The sequence below is a fragment of the Pezoporus flaviventris genome, unplaced genomic scaffold, assembly GCF_033815535.1.
Source record: "Pezoporus flaviventris isolate CSIRO_AGI_PZ_B2104156 unplaced genomic scaffold, CSIRO_AGI_Pfla_v1 ptg000015l, whole genome shotgun sequence".
Lineage (NCBI taxonomy): Eukaryota > Metazoa > Chordata > Aves > Psittaciformes > Psittacidae > Pezoporus > Pezoporus flaviventris.
In genome coordinates, this window is record NW_026892563.1 from 10,409,165 (window position 1) to 10,425,818 (window position 16,654).

The 16,654-nt window shown below is 46.8% G+C and overlaps 1 protein-coding gene across 7 annotated transcripts in view; it reads right to left on the bottom strand.

Moving 5' to 3' along the window:
- BCOR (BCL6 corepressor) overlaps positions 1-16,654 on the bottom strand; it is an 80,427-nt gene that overhangs the window by 20,996 nt on the left and 42,777 nt on the right. For 3 of the 7 annotated variants that reach the window (XM_061453388.1, XM_061453387.1, XM_061453386.1), the window contains exons 4-8: positions 13,122-15,953; positions 12,400-12,453; positions 11,750-11,933; positions 3,589-3,870; positions 2,841-3,194 (exon numbers count right to left, since the gene is read on the bottom strand). In XM_061453388.1, coding sequence (XP_061309372.1) covers positions 2,841-3,194; positions 3,589-3,870; positions 11,750-11,933; positions 12,400-12,453; positions 13,122-15,953 — 3,706 coding nt within the window. The remainder of the gene's footprint in view (positions 1-2,840; positions 3,195-3,588; positions 3,871-11,749; positions 11,934-12,399; positions 12,454-13,121; positions 15,954-16,654) is intronic. The other 4 variants (XM_061453390.1, XM_061453391.1, XM_061453389.1 and 1 more) reach the window with 4 other exon arrangements.

The following is a 16,654-nucleotide window of genomic DNA, read 5'->3' on the forward strand; positions in this document are numbered from 1 at the left end:
TAATGAGAACAATCATCCATTGGAATAATCTCCCCAGGGAAGCGGCAGATTCCCCAACATTGGATACTTTTAAGACTAGGCTGGACAGAGTGCTGGGACATCTTGTCTAGATCATGCTTTGCCAAGAAAGGTTGAACCAGATGATCTCTGAGGTCCCTTCCAACCTGGTAGTATGTGATTCTATAACTCTTGTCAACCAACATCCCCAAGTCCTTCTCCTCAGGGCTGCTCTCAATCTCCGCTGTGAAATTATTCGGGGCAAGCCACATCCCAGCTTTCATGATTCTGACCTGCAAGTGAGGCTGCAAGGAGGCAACAACCAGAAGTGTCATTGAGGGAACATTTCCAGAGGCCACCACTTGGTCACCCAGCCAGCAGGCACTGAAAGGGGAACGGAGGGGTGGCAGCCCAGCGGTGGATTGCAGTGCAGTGCATGACTTATCCACGTAAAATCCTGGGTTGAACACAATTGGAGCAGCAAGCCCAGAAGTCAGCCCCTTCCTTCTTCCTGGAGATTTGCAGGCACACGCAGCAAATCATCCTGCTGTTGAACTAATGCTTCTCTGGTGTATGGGCAGACTTGGATGCCTTGTTACAGCCCACTTCTTGGGATACAACCAGCTTCCCAGCAGCAAAGACTGCCATGTTCACAGGCACAGGAATCAGCTGTTCCCAGTCCCAGAGCACAAAAAGCTGCAAGAGACAGGGTATATTCTTGTATTCATGATACCTGCTTGTTTAAGGGAAGTCTGAGAACTAGTCCTGTGCAAGAAAGACAAGCTGAAAGTCTCCATCCCCATGCAACTGTCACACAGGATGCCCTGTTGCACAACAGGGAAAAATGTCCTCATCCTAATAAACTAAGAAAAAGGAGATCCAAAGGTTTACACTTCAACTGGATGGAGGAGCATCAGCAAAGTGACCTCAACAATTTCCAGTGCCTCTGCACCATGAATGGCAAGGCATAATTTAGTTAGTTTTATGGTTTTTGGGCTTCCAAACCCAAGAAGTTTTTCATAGCCATGGGGAAACTGAATCTGAATACCCTTGGGAAGGGTGCGTAAGTGCATAAATCGCAAGCCAAGTCTTTTTCTTTCCTGAGGTCATGTGTTAGAGAAGCCTGTCGCTGCCACAGGAGGCATGACAGGGCAAAGTTAGAGCATCCTTAGACAGTGTGGCTTCTTGTTAGCAACCCTCATTTAATCTCTACAAGGTGTCTCTTTCTGAACATACAAAGGTGATGGGTAGGGGTGTTTGAGCCAATACCATGCTTGCCAAGGCAGCACATAAAGCAAGGGAGTAAGAGTCAAAGCTCCTTTTAAAGTAAGTTTTGATCTCCTGCTTCACAAATCCTTTTGGAGAACCTTCCCCATTAATACGCATCAAAATTTTGGGATTTCTGCCCTCAAGATAACCCTACTGAGGGGAAAGATGGGTGAGGAGCTTCAGGGTAGAAAGGAAGTCAATACATTTGCCTGTGACTGTTTTGGAGATGCTACCCAAGAAAACTCTCACTAATGCAGGATGATCTGGACTTGGTCCTTTCCATGGCATGGAATAAGAGGATTCACTTTATTCACACTTCTCTCTTTTGAGGGGATCTCAGCTGAATTTCATGTGGAGGGTGAATGTCTACCAGTTTGATGAAGCTCTCAGGCCTGTGAAGGAGAAAGGACTCCAAACATCCAATTCAGAGCTCCCAAAACCAGCCTTTCCTCAGAAGCAGGCAGAGGACTTGGAGGGGTAAGAGGAGGAGAGGAAGAAAAGTATTTGCAACCTGAAAAGTTGAAAGAGGAGACAAGGGCTCCCTGCTCTGCACAGAGGAGATGGGGATTCATGATGAGTTGCAGGAGACACATGAGGGGTATCAGCTGCGTGAGCTGCATGCTGCCATTTGCTACCAGTTCTCCAACCAAGCTACAGCAATAAATGTCACGGAAGCGGAAAAGCAACAGCAGACAATGTGCCTGAGGGCAGAGGACGGCAGGGACAGGAGAGTGACCTGTCTGTCCAAAGGAAAAATCTGGCACATTGTCTCCACGGGCTCTCCTCTAGCATAGGGAATGAGCAGAAAAGCGGGAGAAGATGAGGAAAAGGAGGAAGTGGAGTGAAGGGAAAAGAAGCAGCTGGAAACAAGTCAAAGAAAGTTGATGAGCTTTGAGGAAGTGACCCTTTAGGAGAGAGCTGCTGGGAAGATCTCTGCCTAGGGGCCAGGGAGTGGGGCCACAGGAGTTTACAGGACATGACCATGTGAACAGGCAAAGCATCCTCTTTGGGAGGAGGATGAGCTTTTGCTCTTGAGCAATATGCCCTGGGAAAGGCAGGGAATCCCAGCCATGCTGAGGGTGCTGGAGGCATTGCGTTCCCGAGATCAAGAGCTGCTAGCTGTGTTTCAGAGGGTCACAGCCCCTCAAATACTACATTTAGTTAAACGCTCTTACACCAACTAGCAGCCTCTTCACTGCCTCCCTCGCACACCCATGTTGCATGCCCCCCCACCCAGCTCTCCTCTAGAGACATAAACTTCATCTTCACGTTATCTATGAAAGAGTATTTAAAGCCAAAACACACACACACACACACACACACACACACACACATGCACAAACAGAGTTACACACACATACACAAACACATGTTCTGGTCTACCGAGTATCAGCTACAATGCAATTCTTAAAGAGGAGTTGTCAGCCCTTATACAAATGGACATTTACAGAAATATATATATAATGTTTTAATAATAATAATAATAAAGCTCTCAACAATTCCTTAACATTGGTGGCAGCATGCGTCACTGTAAATGCTAAAGCCAGCTGGTTTCCCTAGTAGTCTCTGCATACCTTGTTCATTGTCACTTGTTTTGAGGGACTCTTCAGACCAACTTCTATTGCTTTTGGCCTCTGACCTTTTCTTGGTGTGCCTTTCTTCTGTGAAGTCTTTGACCTTTGCAGTGGCCTCTGGCTGAACAGCCTCAGCTAAATCTTTCCTGCTTTGCCGGCCCAACTTGCCGGACGGGGATCTCTCTGGTGACACCTGCTGCTCCCATAGTTCCCTAAGATGCTGCAGGTGACGCTGCTTTTTGGGATGGAGCCCTGTTAATTCAATGCACACCTTCAGGTTGGTCACCTCATTACAATTGGGCTCTTCTAAGTGGTTAGAGGAATTGTTTGTCATTTCCCTCTCAGGCCAGTCATCTAATGGAAAAATAACTAAAAATTAATCAAAAAGCCCCCTCAACTTAAAACAAAAGCTACATTTCACTTTCGGGGCATATAGTCTCAGCTTTACCACCACACTATGCATTTTAAAGGTTCGCTCATTAAAGGTTACATGCACTACAGTAACTTGCACTGCTGTGGCTACAGTGTCCAGCGACTAGTGCTTTACCCTTATATACCAAGATTTTTATATATATATATACACATATATATACATACATATATAAATATATATATATATAATTTAAAGTGAAATGACACTGCTCACATTAGTAAGTATCAAATTCAAAAATGGAAACACATTAAGGCAAAGGGACATTCCTTTCACAAGACATTCCTTAAGAGAGACCAAAGCAAAATGCTGTCTTACCTTTGGAGTTCTTCTTCTTTTTTGCTTTTGATGTAAGTTCATCCTGCAGTTCATCCACAAAGCTTTCATTTTGGCTGCCATCATTTTGCACTCTCTCACCAGAGTGTTTACGCTTCCTGTCCAGACGTGGACATGGATGTTGGCTAATATCTTCTGTTGACTGGTCTTCCGCTTTTTCATATACAGAATGTCTCTCTAAGTAACATTTCTCATTTGAGAGATCTTTTTCCTCTGGACTTTCAAGAAAGTGACCTTGGTTGTTTTCTGTACTAGTAAAGTTACCTAAAAACAAAAAACCAAACACCATGACCTAATAAATACAAAACAATTCATTGTGAGCAAGCTATGCTCTCTGATCTCTTCAAAGTCATCTCCATCATGACTTATGTATGCCTCATGAGGCATGCAAATAAACACAAAATTGTACTTTGGAAGAAGTCTCCTCTGGTCAGCCTAAGGCAGCAGTTTTCTCACCAGTTAAGTACAAAACCTCCAACAGCACAATACTTTCTGTTGTTTTTACATCCATTTAAGAAGTACAATATTCAAAATACCTGTATCCATAGAAACATCACAATATGCTATTTCAAATAAAGAAACATCTTTGGATATCAAAAGCACAGACCCTTTTCAGAAAGCAGCCTGTCCCCACAAAAACATGGTAAATAACAATAATACAAACTCCACTTTGCGATGACTTTGTTTTCAAAAATACCATTTGATGATACTAAAGTATTAGCCTTTTGCTAGTTCCTAATTCTTCCCTAACTTCTTGCACCGAACTGCAGAGTCTGACTTGAAAGCATTTGTCCCTTCTTTTGGAGATATAAATGGGATACGGAGCACGCACACACTACATGGGAATGCCACCAAGAATAGCTGTGATATTTTGCAAAAAGCACTACTTGAAACCAAGGTTATAAAAAGGTTCTCTCACTTCGAGTAATCAGCCAGTCACTGAACATCACATGATCTCGGTCACCTCCTCTTAAAAAAGACCTCACTTTTTTTCAGGGAGTATTTCCAGCAGCAGTGAGCTATGAAAAGCTCACTAGAAACCAGTCTGACAAATTAGCCACAAAAACACCCCATGCTGCCATGCTTGCCCTAACTTCAGCTTCCCCTCTCCAATACTGCTGCCCCAAATTTAGAGACAGTTTAAGCAATTTCAAATGTGACACATAATCATCGCCTTGAGTAGGAATTATTTTCCTGGGTTTAACTAAACTAGCTGAGGCACGGTTAGGCAGACACACAGTACAGACTGAAACACGGTTAATCAGCTTCCTATTTACAAGTCTCACAAACAAGTTGGTCTTCCCATGTGTTTTAGCTCTCCTGGCTGACCAATAATCTTTCATCACATCTGCTGCTGTTTGGCAAACTGCATGCTCCATCCTACTTCCCCATGGCTCACTGTTCCTTTTCCTCTTTCTCCTCCTTGCTCTTCCTCCTTCTCCCATTTCCCTTCTTGCAAACTCATCTGCTAGTTTCCTACCTGGACTCCTGATAGCTCAGTTTCCCTTCCCTCCCCATCCTCGCTCAGCCTCCTCTCCTGTGCAGCCTGGCCCTCAGCTTCTGCTCTTCCCCTTCACCAAGGCAGAAGTTGATCCCCTGCAGCCCTCTTTCCCCTCCTCTTCCCCCAGAGACCCACCACATCAACATCCAAGCACTGGCAGCCCCTGGATGCAGCCCAGCTCTACCTCACCTAACCTTGAGAGCACCTTCCTACAGCTCTGCCAGCACCTTCTGGTTTCACAACTGTCCTTGAAGCACCTGTTGTAAGCAATGGAAGGTGAGAAAGGGGAGAACTCTCATGAGATCATTCATCACCACAACTTGGAAATAGTTCCATATAGCACCTAGGGTTCTGGAGCTGTTTGCAGGCACCCCACCATCATTTTTACACTGCTTGGGAACCTGCCTGCAGGGCTGCTTTATAAAACAGCAGAAGATATCTGGCCAAGAAAAATCAAAACAGAAGCAGACTCCTTCTAGGCGAGCTGGATGCTCGGGCTACTCTGCTCTTTGGCGATGCTCCTCTCCACAAGGCCGCCTGGCCAACACCTGCTCCCTTCAAGACTTTAAAATGCAGTTTGTCACACTTCCAGCCAGCAATGCTGACACGTTGCAGAAAACGGGTATCCCAGCTTACTACAACTGTGCCTCTGAATCGCCAGTGTCCTCCTGAACCAGAATCTGGCAACATCCCATGCTTGCACATGTGGCATGAAGATGCTGCCCAACAGCTGTATACTATTACCACATCAACAGCACCAGCAGTCCTGTTTCACACAGCATAAAAGAAGCTGGACCAGCCACATTTTAAGTATCACTTTAGAAATTATTCTCTCCAATTCCATTTTATGTTTTTAATGCTGCCTGCTATTTTCCCTGTTTCATAAGGAAATATAATACTTATATGGTCAGTTTCCCTAAACAGATGAGGTAAGGGCACTCTCTGCCACACTTCCACTGTTTATAGCCTTCACGTCTCCAGCAGCTACACACCATGGTTCATGCTAAGAGTCACTAGTTCGGGACAGCTTTCCTGCTCCAACCCTGTCTAGCCTGAGAAAAGGCAGGCACATCCTGACCAATTCCCAGAGAAGCTTTTGCAGGGTCAGAGGAAGTAGCAGGCTGGGGGGGTTGGGAGGGTTGACAGTCTTAATCTTTGGGGCTTGCAGGAAACAGCAAGCTAATTCCAGCCTGCCACCCCTGAAAGCGACCCGCTGCAGATTAATTCCTTCTCTATCTGCAAGAGGACTCGACACAAGGATGCCAAGTGCTGCTCACTCAGACCATCCATGCTAATGAATCAAAAGGAGGGGAGAGACATTTGCTGTAACCTCACTAACAGCTTGTCATCGTTAGCATTTCTCCGGGGCCCCACATGCTGGGAAGAGCAGCACACACCTATTGAAGTTTATCCAGAAAGCCCTCGCTGCCAGCAGCTCTGCAACACCTCTGCCTCTGCTCTCTGGTGACATCTGAGGGGGTCCCTTGGGGCAACCACAGCTACATCTCCCTGGCTCCCGAGCCAGAAATCCCTCTGCACATGAGTCTCTAAAATCTGTCCCCCTAGATGTGGTTATGGCCATTAAGATCAGTGACATCTCCGCACGTTAATCTGGGTTGTGTAATCATCCTGCACTGGCACAGGAGGACAGCGAAGCCATGGAGCCATGCAGGACGTGTCCTTGCCTGGCTGCTCCATTGCTGATGCCCCCTGCCTCTTCCACAGCTGGATTTTCAACACGAAAGACCAAAGGTCAGTCGCTGTTCAGGACACAGCATAACCCACAGGCTGTCAGGCTCCCTACGCAGCTTGTACCGACACGTTGCATGCCCAGAGGTTTTTCCCCTTGGCAGAGCAGCAGCCACCTACAGGGTGCAGGCTCTATTAATGTTTTACCACCGGATTCCACTCTGTCCTCAAACTGTTTTGCAAGCAACCCAGATCAGACGCAGTGTCTCCCCAAATTAAGATATAAACGTCAACAAGAGGCACAGCAACATCAGCATATTGTGCAAGCCCAACAAGGACAAGGAAAATTTATTTGCTTTTGTTCCCCCCCTGCCATGTATCTACAACATCCTTTTCTCCATGCCAGGAAGAAAACAACAACAAAATTCTTGTGTTTTCATATCATCATTATTCAAACAGTGACGAGGTAGCCAGAAACACAGGATAAATGCTGAGTTCTCATAGCAACACACCTCAACGAGTAAGGAGATTAAACTCTTAAATGTGTTCCTTCCTCAAGCCTCCAGCATTTTTCCAGTGTCACACCAGCTCTAAGAGCCAGCACCAACAATCCAAACCATTTCTCACTGTCCTACCAGTCTAGAAACAACGAAGAATTAAAGAAGATGCTTCTTCACATATGGCTTCTGCCTGAAGCAGTATCTCCTCCTTAGTGCACAGGCTACAATCTCGTGAGAAACAGTTACACACACACACACACAAACATGCTACCCACAAAAAAACTTTCCTTCATTTTTCCATCTTCCTGTTGCTGTCAGCTGCCTGAGACCAGGCCCTCCCATGCAATGCAAACAAGGAAACACATCTGAGTGTTTAGGCTGCAATTCTCTTGTTCAAATAACATGGCAGATAAAAACAGCCTTTCCTCTTCCCTGGAGCAACCTCTCATTGCGCTCGCTTATAGAGGCACCCTTTATTCATCCAAGGATGATAATGACTATCCAAATGCTAAAACCCAGTATTCAGCCTGGAGACCACAACATCAGTAAGAAATTCCGTGAAGTCACCTTCAGCATCCAATTCTGAGTACCCCATGGAGTAGAGGGAACCCAGACGAGTTCATTTTTCCTTCCCAGTCCCTCTGGCTGGGAGCTTTCCACATTTGTTTCCTGCTGCCCAAGCCTAGCACACTGCACAAGCAAGCAACCACCATTCTCCCTGCACTGGCTTTTGTTTCTTCCCCTTTTTCTTTTTGCACTATGTCCTGTAGCAGGAAGGTAATAACTGACCAGGGCAAAGGACATGTTTACTGTCTCCATCTTTCATTTGTTCAGGTATACACACAGCCCGGATTGGAAAGCAGGGGATTACCAGGCAAAGGGACACCGGCACCTCACTTGGACGCTGAACACCAGCTCTAAAGGCTTTGGCACATTATACCATTTACTTTCACACACAGAAATTGGTTTAACTTTTTCCCCATGACCTCACACCTTAAGACCAGGCTTTTAACACGTCAGGTTTCATTTTCCCCAGATCAGATTTAAACGGGCAGTGTTTTCCTCTTAGAAAATTAGATAAACAGGTAAAATCATGCTTCTCAATCAAGAAATTCACAGCTTGTAGAATTTATTCAGTCTTTCACACTTGGGTATGATTTTCAGTACCGCTACAAGAGCTTTGTTATGAACCGACATGCGATCATCACATGCCCGTACTGACGCGCATGTCCATGCCAATAGCTTAAATCACTTGATCTCTGAACAATCCTATGACTCATGACATATGCATTCCATAATTTATCATGTTTGTGCTATGGAAATGCACCAGAGCAGCATCGCCTCAGCAACATTTACGAGTCACCTTGGCAACAAAGCAGCTTCGAGGCTGCTCTTAGAACGCCCGGCAAAACCTAAACGAGATGGGAGAGAATTAAAGCACTTCTACTTTACTCCTTGGCTTTAATTGCTCATTAATTAGCTATCATGGCTACCTCCCTTAAATTGGGCCTTTTTTAAAAAACAAAACCTGGAAAAAATAAAAACAAAGAACAAAACCCCATCTTCTTTACCCTTCACCAGAAGGCATGATGAAGCTTAAGAAGACTCTTGGTACAGCAAAGCCATGCACCACCAAGTTAGAGGGAAAGTTTAAGGAATCAAATATCTTGCCTTCATTTGCTTCCAAAAACGTCCATTCCTACATATGCTGTACAGCTACGAAAATGAGTAGGTCCCAGAGCAAGCTAAAAAAAGGCGTTTCCACCCTATCAGATGCCTCTGTAAGCATCACTTGCTTGTTATTTAGCCTTTGTTGTTGTTGTCATTGCAATGGTAGATTTAGAGGAGCCGAGGGGTTGAGCAGCTGCTAGGACCCAATGGGCTCCTGCACTCCACACCAACGCAGCAGCATGGAACCCCACAAGCCAGCTGCGTGCTACAATCACAGTTTCAGTTGTGGTTTTCCTCTTCCCCACCAACACTGGGCAGGTGAAGTGCTTGTGTCCAAAAGCTCACTGGTGTTGCTCCTGAATCTCCTGTTCACACACATAAAGGCACATCTCTTGCTTTTAGCCAGTGCCGGATGAACGCTACATAAAACGAGGTGAAACATCTTTTCAGCAGCAAGATCACTTGCAGGAGGCAGAAAGGAAAATGGAAGAGGTTGGAAACCATAAACTAGTCCCCACTGAAGAGCTTTAAAGCCAAACACATCAACAGCATGGTGAGTAACTGGAGGTAAAGGGAAGGCAAGAGGTAAGTTGTTCTGGCTCTTGCTGGTGGTGAATGAAGGGAAGAGCAGGCAGAGCATATCACCCCTTTGCTAGCTGCATCGTGAGAGATGCATCACGACCACTGATGACTCAAGCCGCACCAGAGCACAAGCCACTACACTACAGGCATTTAAGAAGTGTGAAGCTTGGCTTCTTGATTTATCAGCTGCTATCTCGAGGGGCAGGAGGTGAACCATCACAATAAAAAACTTTTACTGAGACCTGAATCTGTACCGGTAAGTATTTGCTGCTATACAGGCAGGCATATAGAACACAAGCTCCCTCAGCAGAGCACATCTGCACCTTTAGGAATTCAGACCTTCCTCTCAACTCTGAAATAGCCTTTTAAGTCAGAGCTAATTCGTAGAGGAGAGGAACGTACTAATGTAAAACTGAACGTATTCTCCCTGCATTTAATAGTCTCAAACACACTTTAGCCAGCAGATTCAAGTGCTGCAGACCTCACTAAATGACGAATTTAATGAGGCACCATATTCAGCCTTTTGCAAGGATGGAAGGGGGTGTTTCAGCAAACAGTGATGCTCTAGTGCTCTTCCTCCCCACAGACCCACTAAGCAGACTCTCTGTCCCTGCCCTGAACTGATCCCTACCCCACAGGTCACTGTCCTCCTCTCATCCCCTGGATCCCTTTTGCCCTGCAGCCAGAACAAGCTGGCAGGACCCCGCTGCTCTGCAGCTCTTTATGCTTTGCAGCACACTCGGGGTGAGATTTAACAGAGCATATCACCAAGGCACCCTGAGCCCTCTGACAAGCAAGGAAGGCTGCAAGCGGGGCAGTCATAACAGCAGCCTGGGGAGTTCGTCTTTAGCACAGGGACAGCAAAGGCAGCTGTGCCTTTCTTCCAAAATCTGCCTCAGTATCACTTAAGAGAAGGAAAAGCCTGGTTGGCTTCCAGCATGCCTCTCCCACCCTGGTACCTTCTCTACTTCCACTGTTAAAACTTCCCCTGGGATTCTGACAGGCTGATTTTTGTTGAGGCTGTTATTTCAGTGACAGCAATACCACAGTAACTTGATTTAGGTGAATAACTGAGCAAGTACGACTGACCAGCATGCTCTCTGCCAAAAGCATTAACCAAAGACCAGAAGAATAATTCAAAGATATTAAATTGCCTGAACGAAATTTTCTACTAGCCCGACTCATGAATCTCCACCTACAGAAGAGCACACTCAACCACCGAGTTACACGTGCACACACACACAGAGTGCAGTCTGCAGTGATTCCTCTTGTTTTGCAATACTTTCAGCATAGTCGGGTTTTTTTCCCCGAGTTGGTAAAAACAAAGTAGCAGGAGGAAGAACTGATCCATTCCTTAGTTATATAGGTAAAAGAGAAAAAAAAAAGGGAAATTGATGTAAGCCACATGCTTACTAAGAGTTTTTTAAAAAAAGCTATTTTGCTTGCACACAGTAAAAAACAAAATCCCCTAATACCATTTATTTCTTAAAGTTTCTCTTACTTTTAAGACAATGGTACTAGCATGCGTTTTCCATAGTCCTCCAACACCTTGCCACAGCGTGGAGGGACAGTCAGCCCCATGGGGAATTCTGCAGCCCCCTGCCAGCCCACAGGCACCTGCCGCACACATCCCAGCCACTGCAGCAAGAAGTCACCCAGGCAAACCAGCTTCTCACCACCTGCAGTTTTACAGCCAGCTTTGACAGGTAAGCCAGCCTGGTAGATCACATCCTTTCCCACACTCCACCACCCCTCTGTCCTCCATACCTGCTTTGCCTGAATGCTGCAATACTGGCATCTCCCAGTACTACAGCAACTTCAGGAAGCTGAACCCCTTTTTGCCTCCCTCTCTTCCCTCACTTCCTTTCTACATTTAAAATACAATCTTGGACCTTTGCCTCCCCTGGTTGATGTGGTACCACACCAATTAAAAGGACAATCTCTTTAAGGTGGTAATTTCAGTGACAGTTAACTATCTCCTGAAAAGCAAGTACAACTGTAATCAGTAACTTGCAGACCCCAAAACAAGTACAGAGAGGCCCATCCATGGCAGCTCCATACCTGCAGAGCTTGAGGTCAGTGACTTTAGCTAGCAAGACCCCAAGAACACAAAGATTACACTGCCCGTGCGGCTTTGCCACAAGCTGCCAGGCACAGAGACACACACACACGCTTCAGAAAGCCATGTAAATTCGCTTACATCTGTCATTGTCATTTTGGTCAGCAACTGCATCTTCCAGAGAGACAGGCTTTGGCTTCTTTTCACTGTTTCCTTTCAAGTTTTCCCAGTCTGCCTGGCTGAATCTGCAGACCTCTGAATCTTTGGTTGCTGTTTGGCCTTCTCTCTCTTTCATCTCCAACTCTGAGAAGCGCATCATTGCACGCTAGAAAGAGAATTGATATGAAAAAAAAAGTCCTGCGATAAAAGCGACTTCATTTGCCTTACCTTATATGAAAGCATTTCCAAAGAATAATCAGCTCAAAACCAAGCTTTCAGATAGATAGCTAGGGTAGGAGCTTAACACACCTGACTCGTAAAACAGTGCTCTAGCATCTATATGCAAATAACCACACAATTCTTTCATAGGTAAGTGTGTGTGTGTATATATATATATATATATATAAAAAAGATATATATAAATGTATACTGTATATAAAACAAAAACATTCCATTTTGCAGGTAAAAAGAGACAAAAACAAAAAGAAAAGAAAAAGAAAATAAAAACAACACAAAACTGTACAACGAATAAAGACGACCATGGCCCACAGACTTCCCTTTGTGTATTTGGAAATGAAATTTAACTCAAAGGTTTATGTAAGAGTCTAGTAATAAAAATTTGAAGAACTGACCTCACAGTAAGCAGCAGGTAGACATAAAATACTGTCCTCTTGTAATCCTTCCATCTATGTAATTAAAATGGGCACTCAATGGATCATTTAGATAATTTCATCCATTTTTATAAGCATAAACCAATTCTTTTCTTAACAATGCAAAACAATTTGGCTTAACTCATCCCTTCATTTAAAGTAAAATACCTTAAGGATATTCCTATACAGTATCCGTCATCCCTCAGTACCGCTCCTACTTTTCCCTACACGTTTGCTTGGCGCAAATGTTGCCTGAGTCCCGTTAATACATGGCTGCAACTCCTCTCCATCAAGCTGCACGTTTGGCATGCGAATCACAATTTCTGGGTATGCTCTGCTAGCTGGCACTACAGTCCAGCTGAGAAATTACAGCGCCAAGGGAACATGCATGCCTGTCCAACTCCCCTCCATAACTCCACAAACATTTCATACGTACATTAACATTTTTACCAGATCATAGTAAAAGCCCTTTAAAGCTTACTAGCATGTACATAGGTAAAAACCACACATACTATTCTTTATTCTCATCAAGAAACTTACTCTGCTATTTAAAACCGTTCGTTTTTCTGGCGAGCACACCCTGACAAAAACACCTCCTGATTTCCCCACCTGTGCTGCTTCTCTCAACTTTAAAACTTGACTGTGACTTGCCATACAGAAATAACGACACAAAGCACAGCGGTCATTGGACCGTGCGGACTCACCTGCAAGGCCCGCTGCTCCCGGCTGAGCTGGCTGGAGTCCGCGTACAGCTCGGTCGTCACACACTTGAATCGATCACCTACGTAACCAGCAGAGTTTGCAATCCTCTTGGCCAACTTCGATGGCTTGGGTTTTAGTATTTTGCCATCAGCAGATTCTGTATCATCGGCTCCATCTTTGGTATAGGTCTGGTTGGTGTCAATACTTGGCGGTGCTGTCCCCATGCAGAACGGCTTTGCATCCTCCTGCACCTTGCCAAAAGCTAGAGCCGGAGCATCACTCTCATGAGCACCATCCAAGTAAGTGGGTGAAGGGTGGACCACCACTCTGTCTTTAGGCTGGCTCACAGACAAATCTTCTTTCCTTAAGCTGAACACCGATGAACTCTGGGTTTGCTTGAAATTATAGGTTTCATGAAGATCATTATTTCTTCCAAACTCCTCTCTCATTACAATAAAATCTCTGTGCTGCGACGCCTGCTCTACTTTGTGCTTTGTAGGGTCATTAGCCTGATTACTGCTTTCTGCAGCAAAGCTGGCTTTCGTTACATTTGCTTCGCTTTTAGCTTCTTGCTCATCTCGCAGAAGATCTGGGAAGAGGTGTTTGTCACTTTTGGATGAGTTCTTACTGTGGCCAGAGCTCTGGTGCAATTTCACACTCTTCTCACTGGGTACTTCAAAATGCATCTTCCCACTGCTCTCCAGGAGCTCTGGCAACCGGCTCCGCATAGCCGGGTCCTCATAGCGCACCCTCTCATGAGACCGTGACCTCCTTTCCACCTTCTCCTCCTTATTGATCTCCAAAGCCGAATGCTGCAGCAGCATGGGGTGCACCATGCCCATCCCCAGCGCGTCTTGGTAGGTCATGAACTCCCCTCGACCCGCTGGCAGGCTGTAGGGAAGGCCGGGTTTGGGAGCCAGGTGGCCGGGGTAGAGGCTGCCATTGGGCAGCAAGACAGGGTGAGGATACACGTGTCCTTTCCCATGGAGGGACAGAGGGCTGATGGCTATTCCCTCCGGCACTGGGTATGGGATGTAACTCCTGGGGTAAGGCAGAGGCGGGGACCGAAACGCTTCATTAGGAGGCAGAAAGACGGGGCTGGAGGCCAGGGCAGACTCACTTGCCTTGAAGTTGGCTTCCTGGCTGCAGGATTTGGCCACCTTACTGCTGTGTTTCGCAGGGGTGGCGACAGGCTGCCCGACATGCTGTATAACCGATGCAGTGCTCTCTGCAGAGCTCCTGGCCGCCTTGGTGCAATCCATGTTGGCATTGGGAGCTGGTGATGCTGACGCCGGCCGCCCCCCCGCCGACACCGTTGTTGAAACACTGCCAACGACCGCCTCTGTGCCACCCATCCTGGGGCAGGATGAGCTCCTCTGCTGCGGGATCACCCAGTCCAATGCCTTGTTTTTCAGCTGCATGCTCTTCCCGCTTTCCTCGCTGGGGCTGGGACCAGGAACAATCCAGGAGGATGGTGCCGTGCTGATAATTTCAGGCCTGTAGATGGGGCAGCCATTCCCAGGAGAAAGAGTTTCTTTCTGTATTATATCGCTGCCAGGCAAGTGCGTCCCCCCTCCCGCCCTGCCATGCACCAGGACTGTCGGCATTATTTTCTTACTGTGGTCTGACTTGCCGGTAGTTTCTGCATCAACGACTTTTGCTGACAAGTCCAGTGGTTTGTCAGCAACGTCTTTGGTCGGGATCTGCTTTTCCAGGAGTGGGGGGGACCTGCCGTCTTTCCGGTCATGGCCAGCTTTCCTCACATGGGGGGCAGCTGGCAGGGGTGCCTCCCCAGCATCACTGCCTTTGGGAAGCTTCCCATTGGAGAGGCGGGAAGGTGGAAATTCACCTCCGACATTCACATAGGGCTTTGGGAGGGTAACAGCGGAGGAGGGAGAGGTGGTGATCCTGGGGAAGTGTTTGTGGAAATCGGCGTAGGCATCCCCGACCTGGGCAGGCAGGGGAAGGCGCGGGGATGGCCGGGGCGAGTGCGGCAGCAGGAGCGCAGGATCCGCTGGGATGTTGGCAGGAGCTGGCTTGGCAGCTGGGACCCTGGGCTGCTTGCTGCTCTGGATGTGGGGGTAGGCATGCGCATCGACAGGGTTGCCAGGGCTGACACCCATCTTCCACGACAAGCTCTTATCCGGACAGTGCACCAATGGCGGGATCGCCGGTGAAGCCGAAGCGGTCGAGAGCCTCATGGGCGATGCCAGTGATGAAGGGATGTGAGGGGCAACGTAGTGGGAGGGAGGCAGGTATAAAAAACGCTCACCGTTCGTACACACGGGTGAGTAAGCCAGGTGCTGTGGTAAGCTGTAGGTGGACTGCTGAGGTAGCAATGCCTTGTACATGTTCAATGAATACTTATTTGGTGAGTCAAGGAAAGGGTATATGGTGGGCGTCGCGCCCTCCATATAGGGGTTTACCCAGGGGAGCCTTAGGTAACTAGCACCATTGACACCGAGGGGACTCTGCCTGTCACCCGCAGCGCGGTCCAAACCCAGCGTCTCCCCTGGCGGGACAGCAGAGGTTTTCTGTATTCCAGGAGGTGTTTTGTATATAGCGCTGAAGCCGTTTGGGGCTTTTCCAGAGACAGCTGCGCTTTCTACCGCTTCAGGGGGATTAGACTTAAACTGTATCTCTGGATTTCTTTCAGGAGTAAATCCGAGCCCAGCTATCGAACCCGTAGCATCCCGTGATTTTTCTGAGCCGAGTCCGCACAAGCTGGAATAGACAATACTACTGGGGACTCTGAGTCCTTCTCGCATGAGTCCAGACCTGTCCATACTCAGAGCTGCGAGACTGTCGATGCGATGTGCTGTAGTCGCATCCACCTTCACAGAACAAGAAGTATGTTACTTTCACATTCCACTAACATGATTCCACTCAAGCAGATACATCAGCATTTTGGAAGAGAAACAACACCAAAGCAAACACACTGCTCGTCATGAAAACGTACAGAGGCTGATCACACTGGAAAATGGGAGAACAGGAACCTATGGAGCAATATATATCACCACAAATAACAAAAATCTCTCTACACCCAAAACTTATTGGCTAGAAACAAAGAAATGAGGACCCACAGCCCAAGCAGCCAGAAGTGGCCCAGAGATGATGCTCAGTGGCACCACTTCTGTGCAGCAACTGGCTCCTCAGCCCCAGCCCTGTCGGAGTTAAGAGGATGTGGGCTGTGGCATGGAAACCAGGAAGAGAAGGATAGAGAGCCTCTTCTCCTCTTCCTCCAGGACCTCTCCCACCGCCATAGCTTGCCACCACCCGATTCATAGGGCAAGGTGTCTGAGGATGTACAAGAAGAAAGGTCTGCCATAGAGTTTCTTCCCCACTTGCCACTCCCCGCGTATGCACAAAGAAGGAGAAAACCACCAACTATGTTGAAACATGGATGTACTTAATGCTTATGTGAACTGTTTTCGTTACACATGCTGGTATGCTGTGGGACATAATTCACAGCAGAGCGGAAGTAAGAATATGACATCATACAACAAAACATAACACAAAGTCAGTGTCAAGAGAT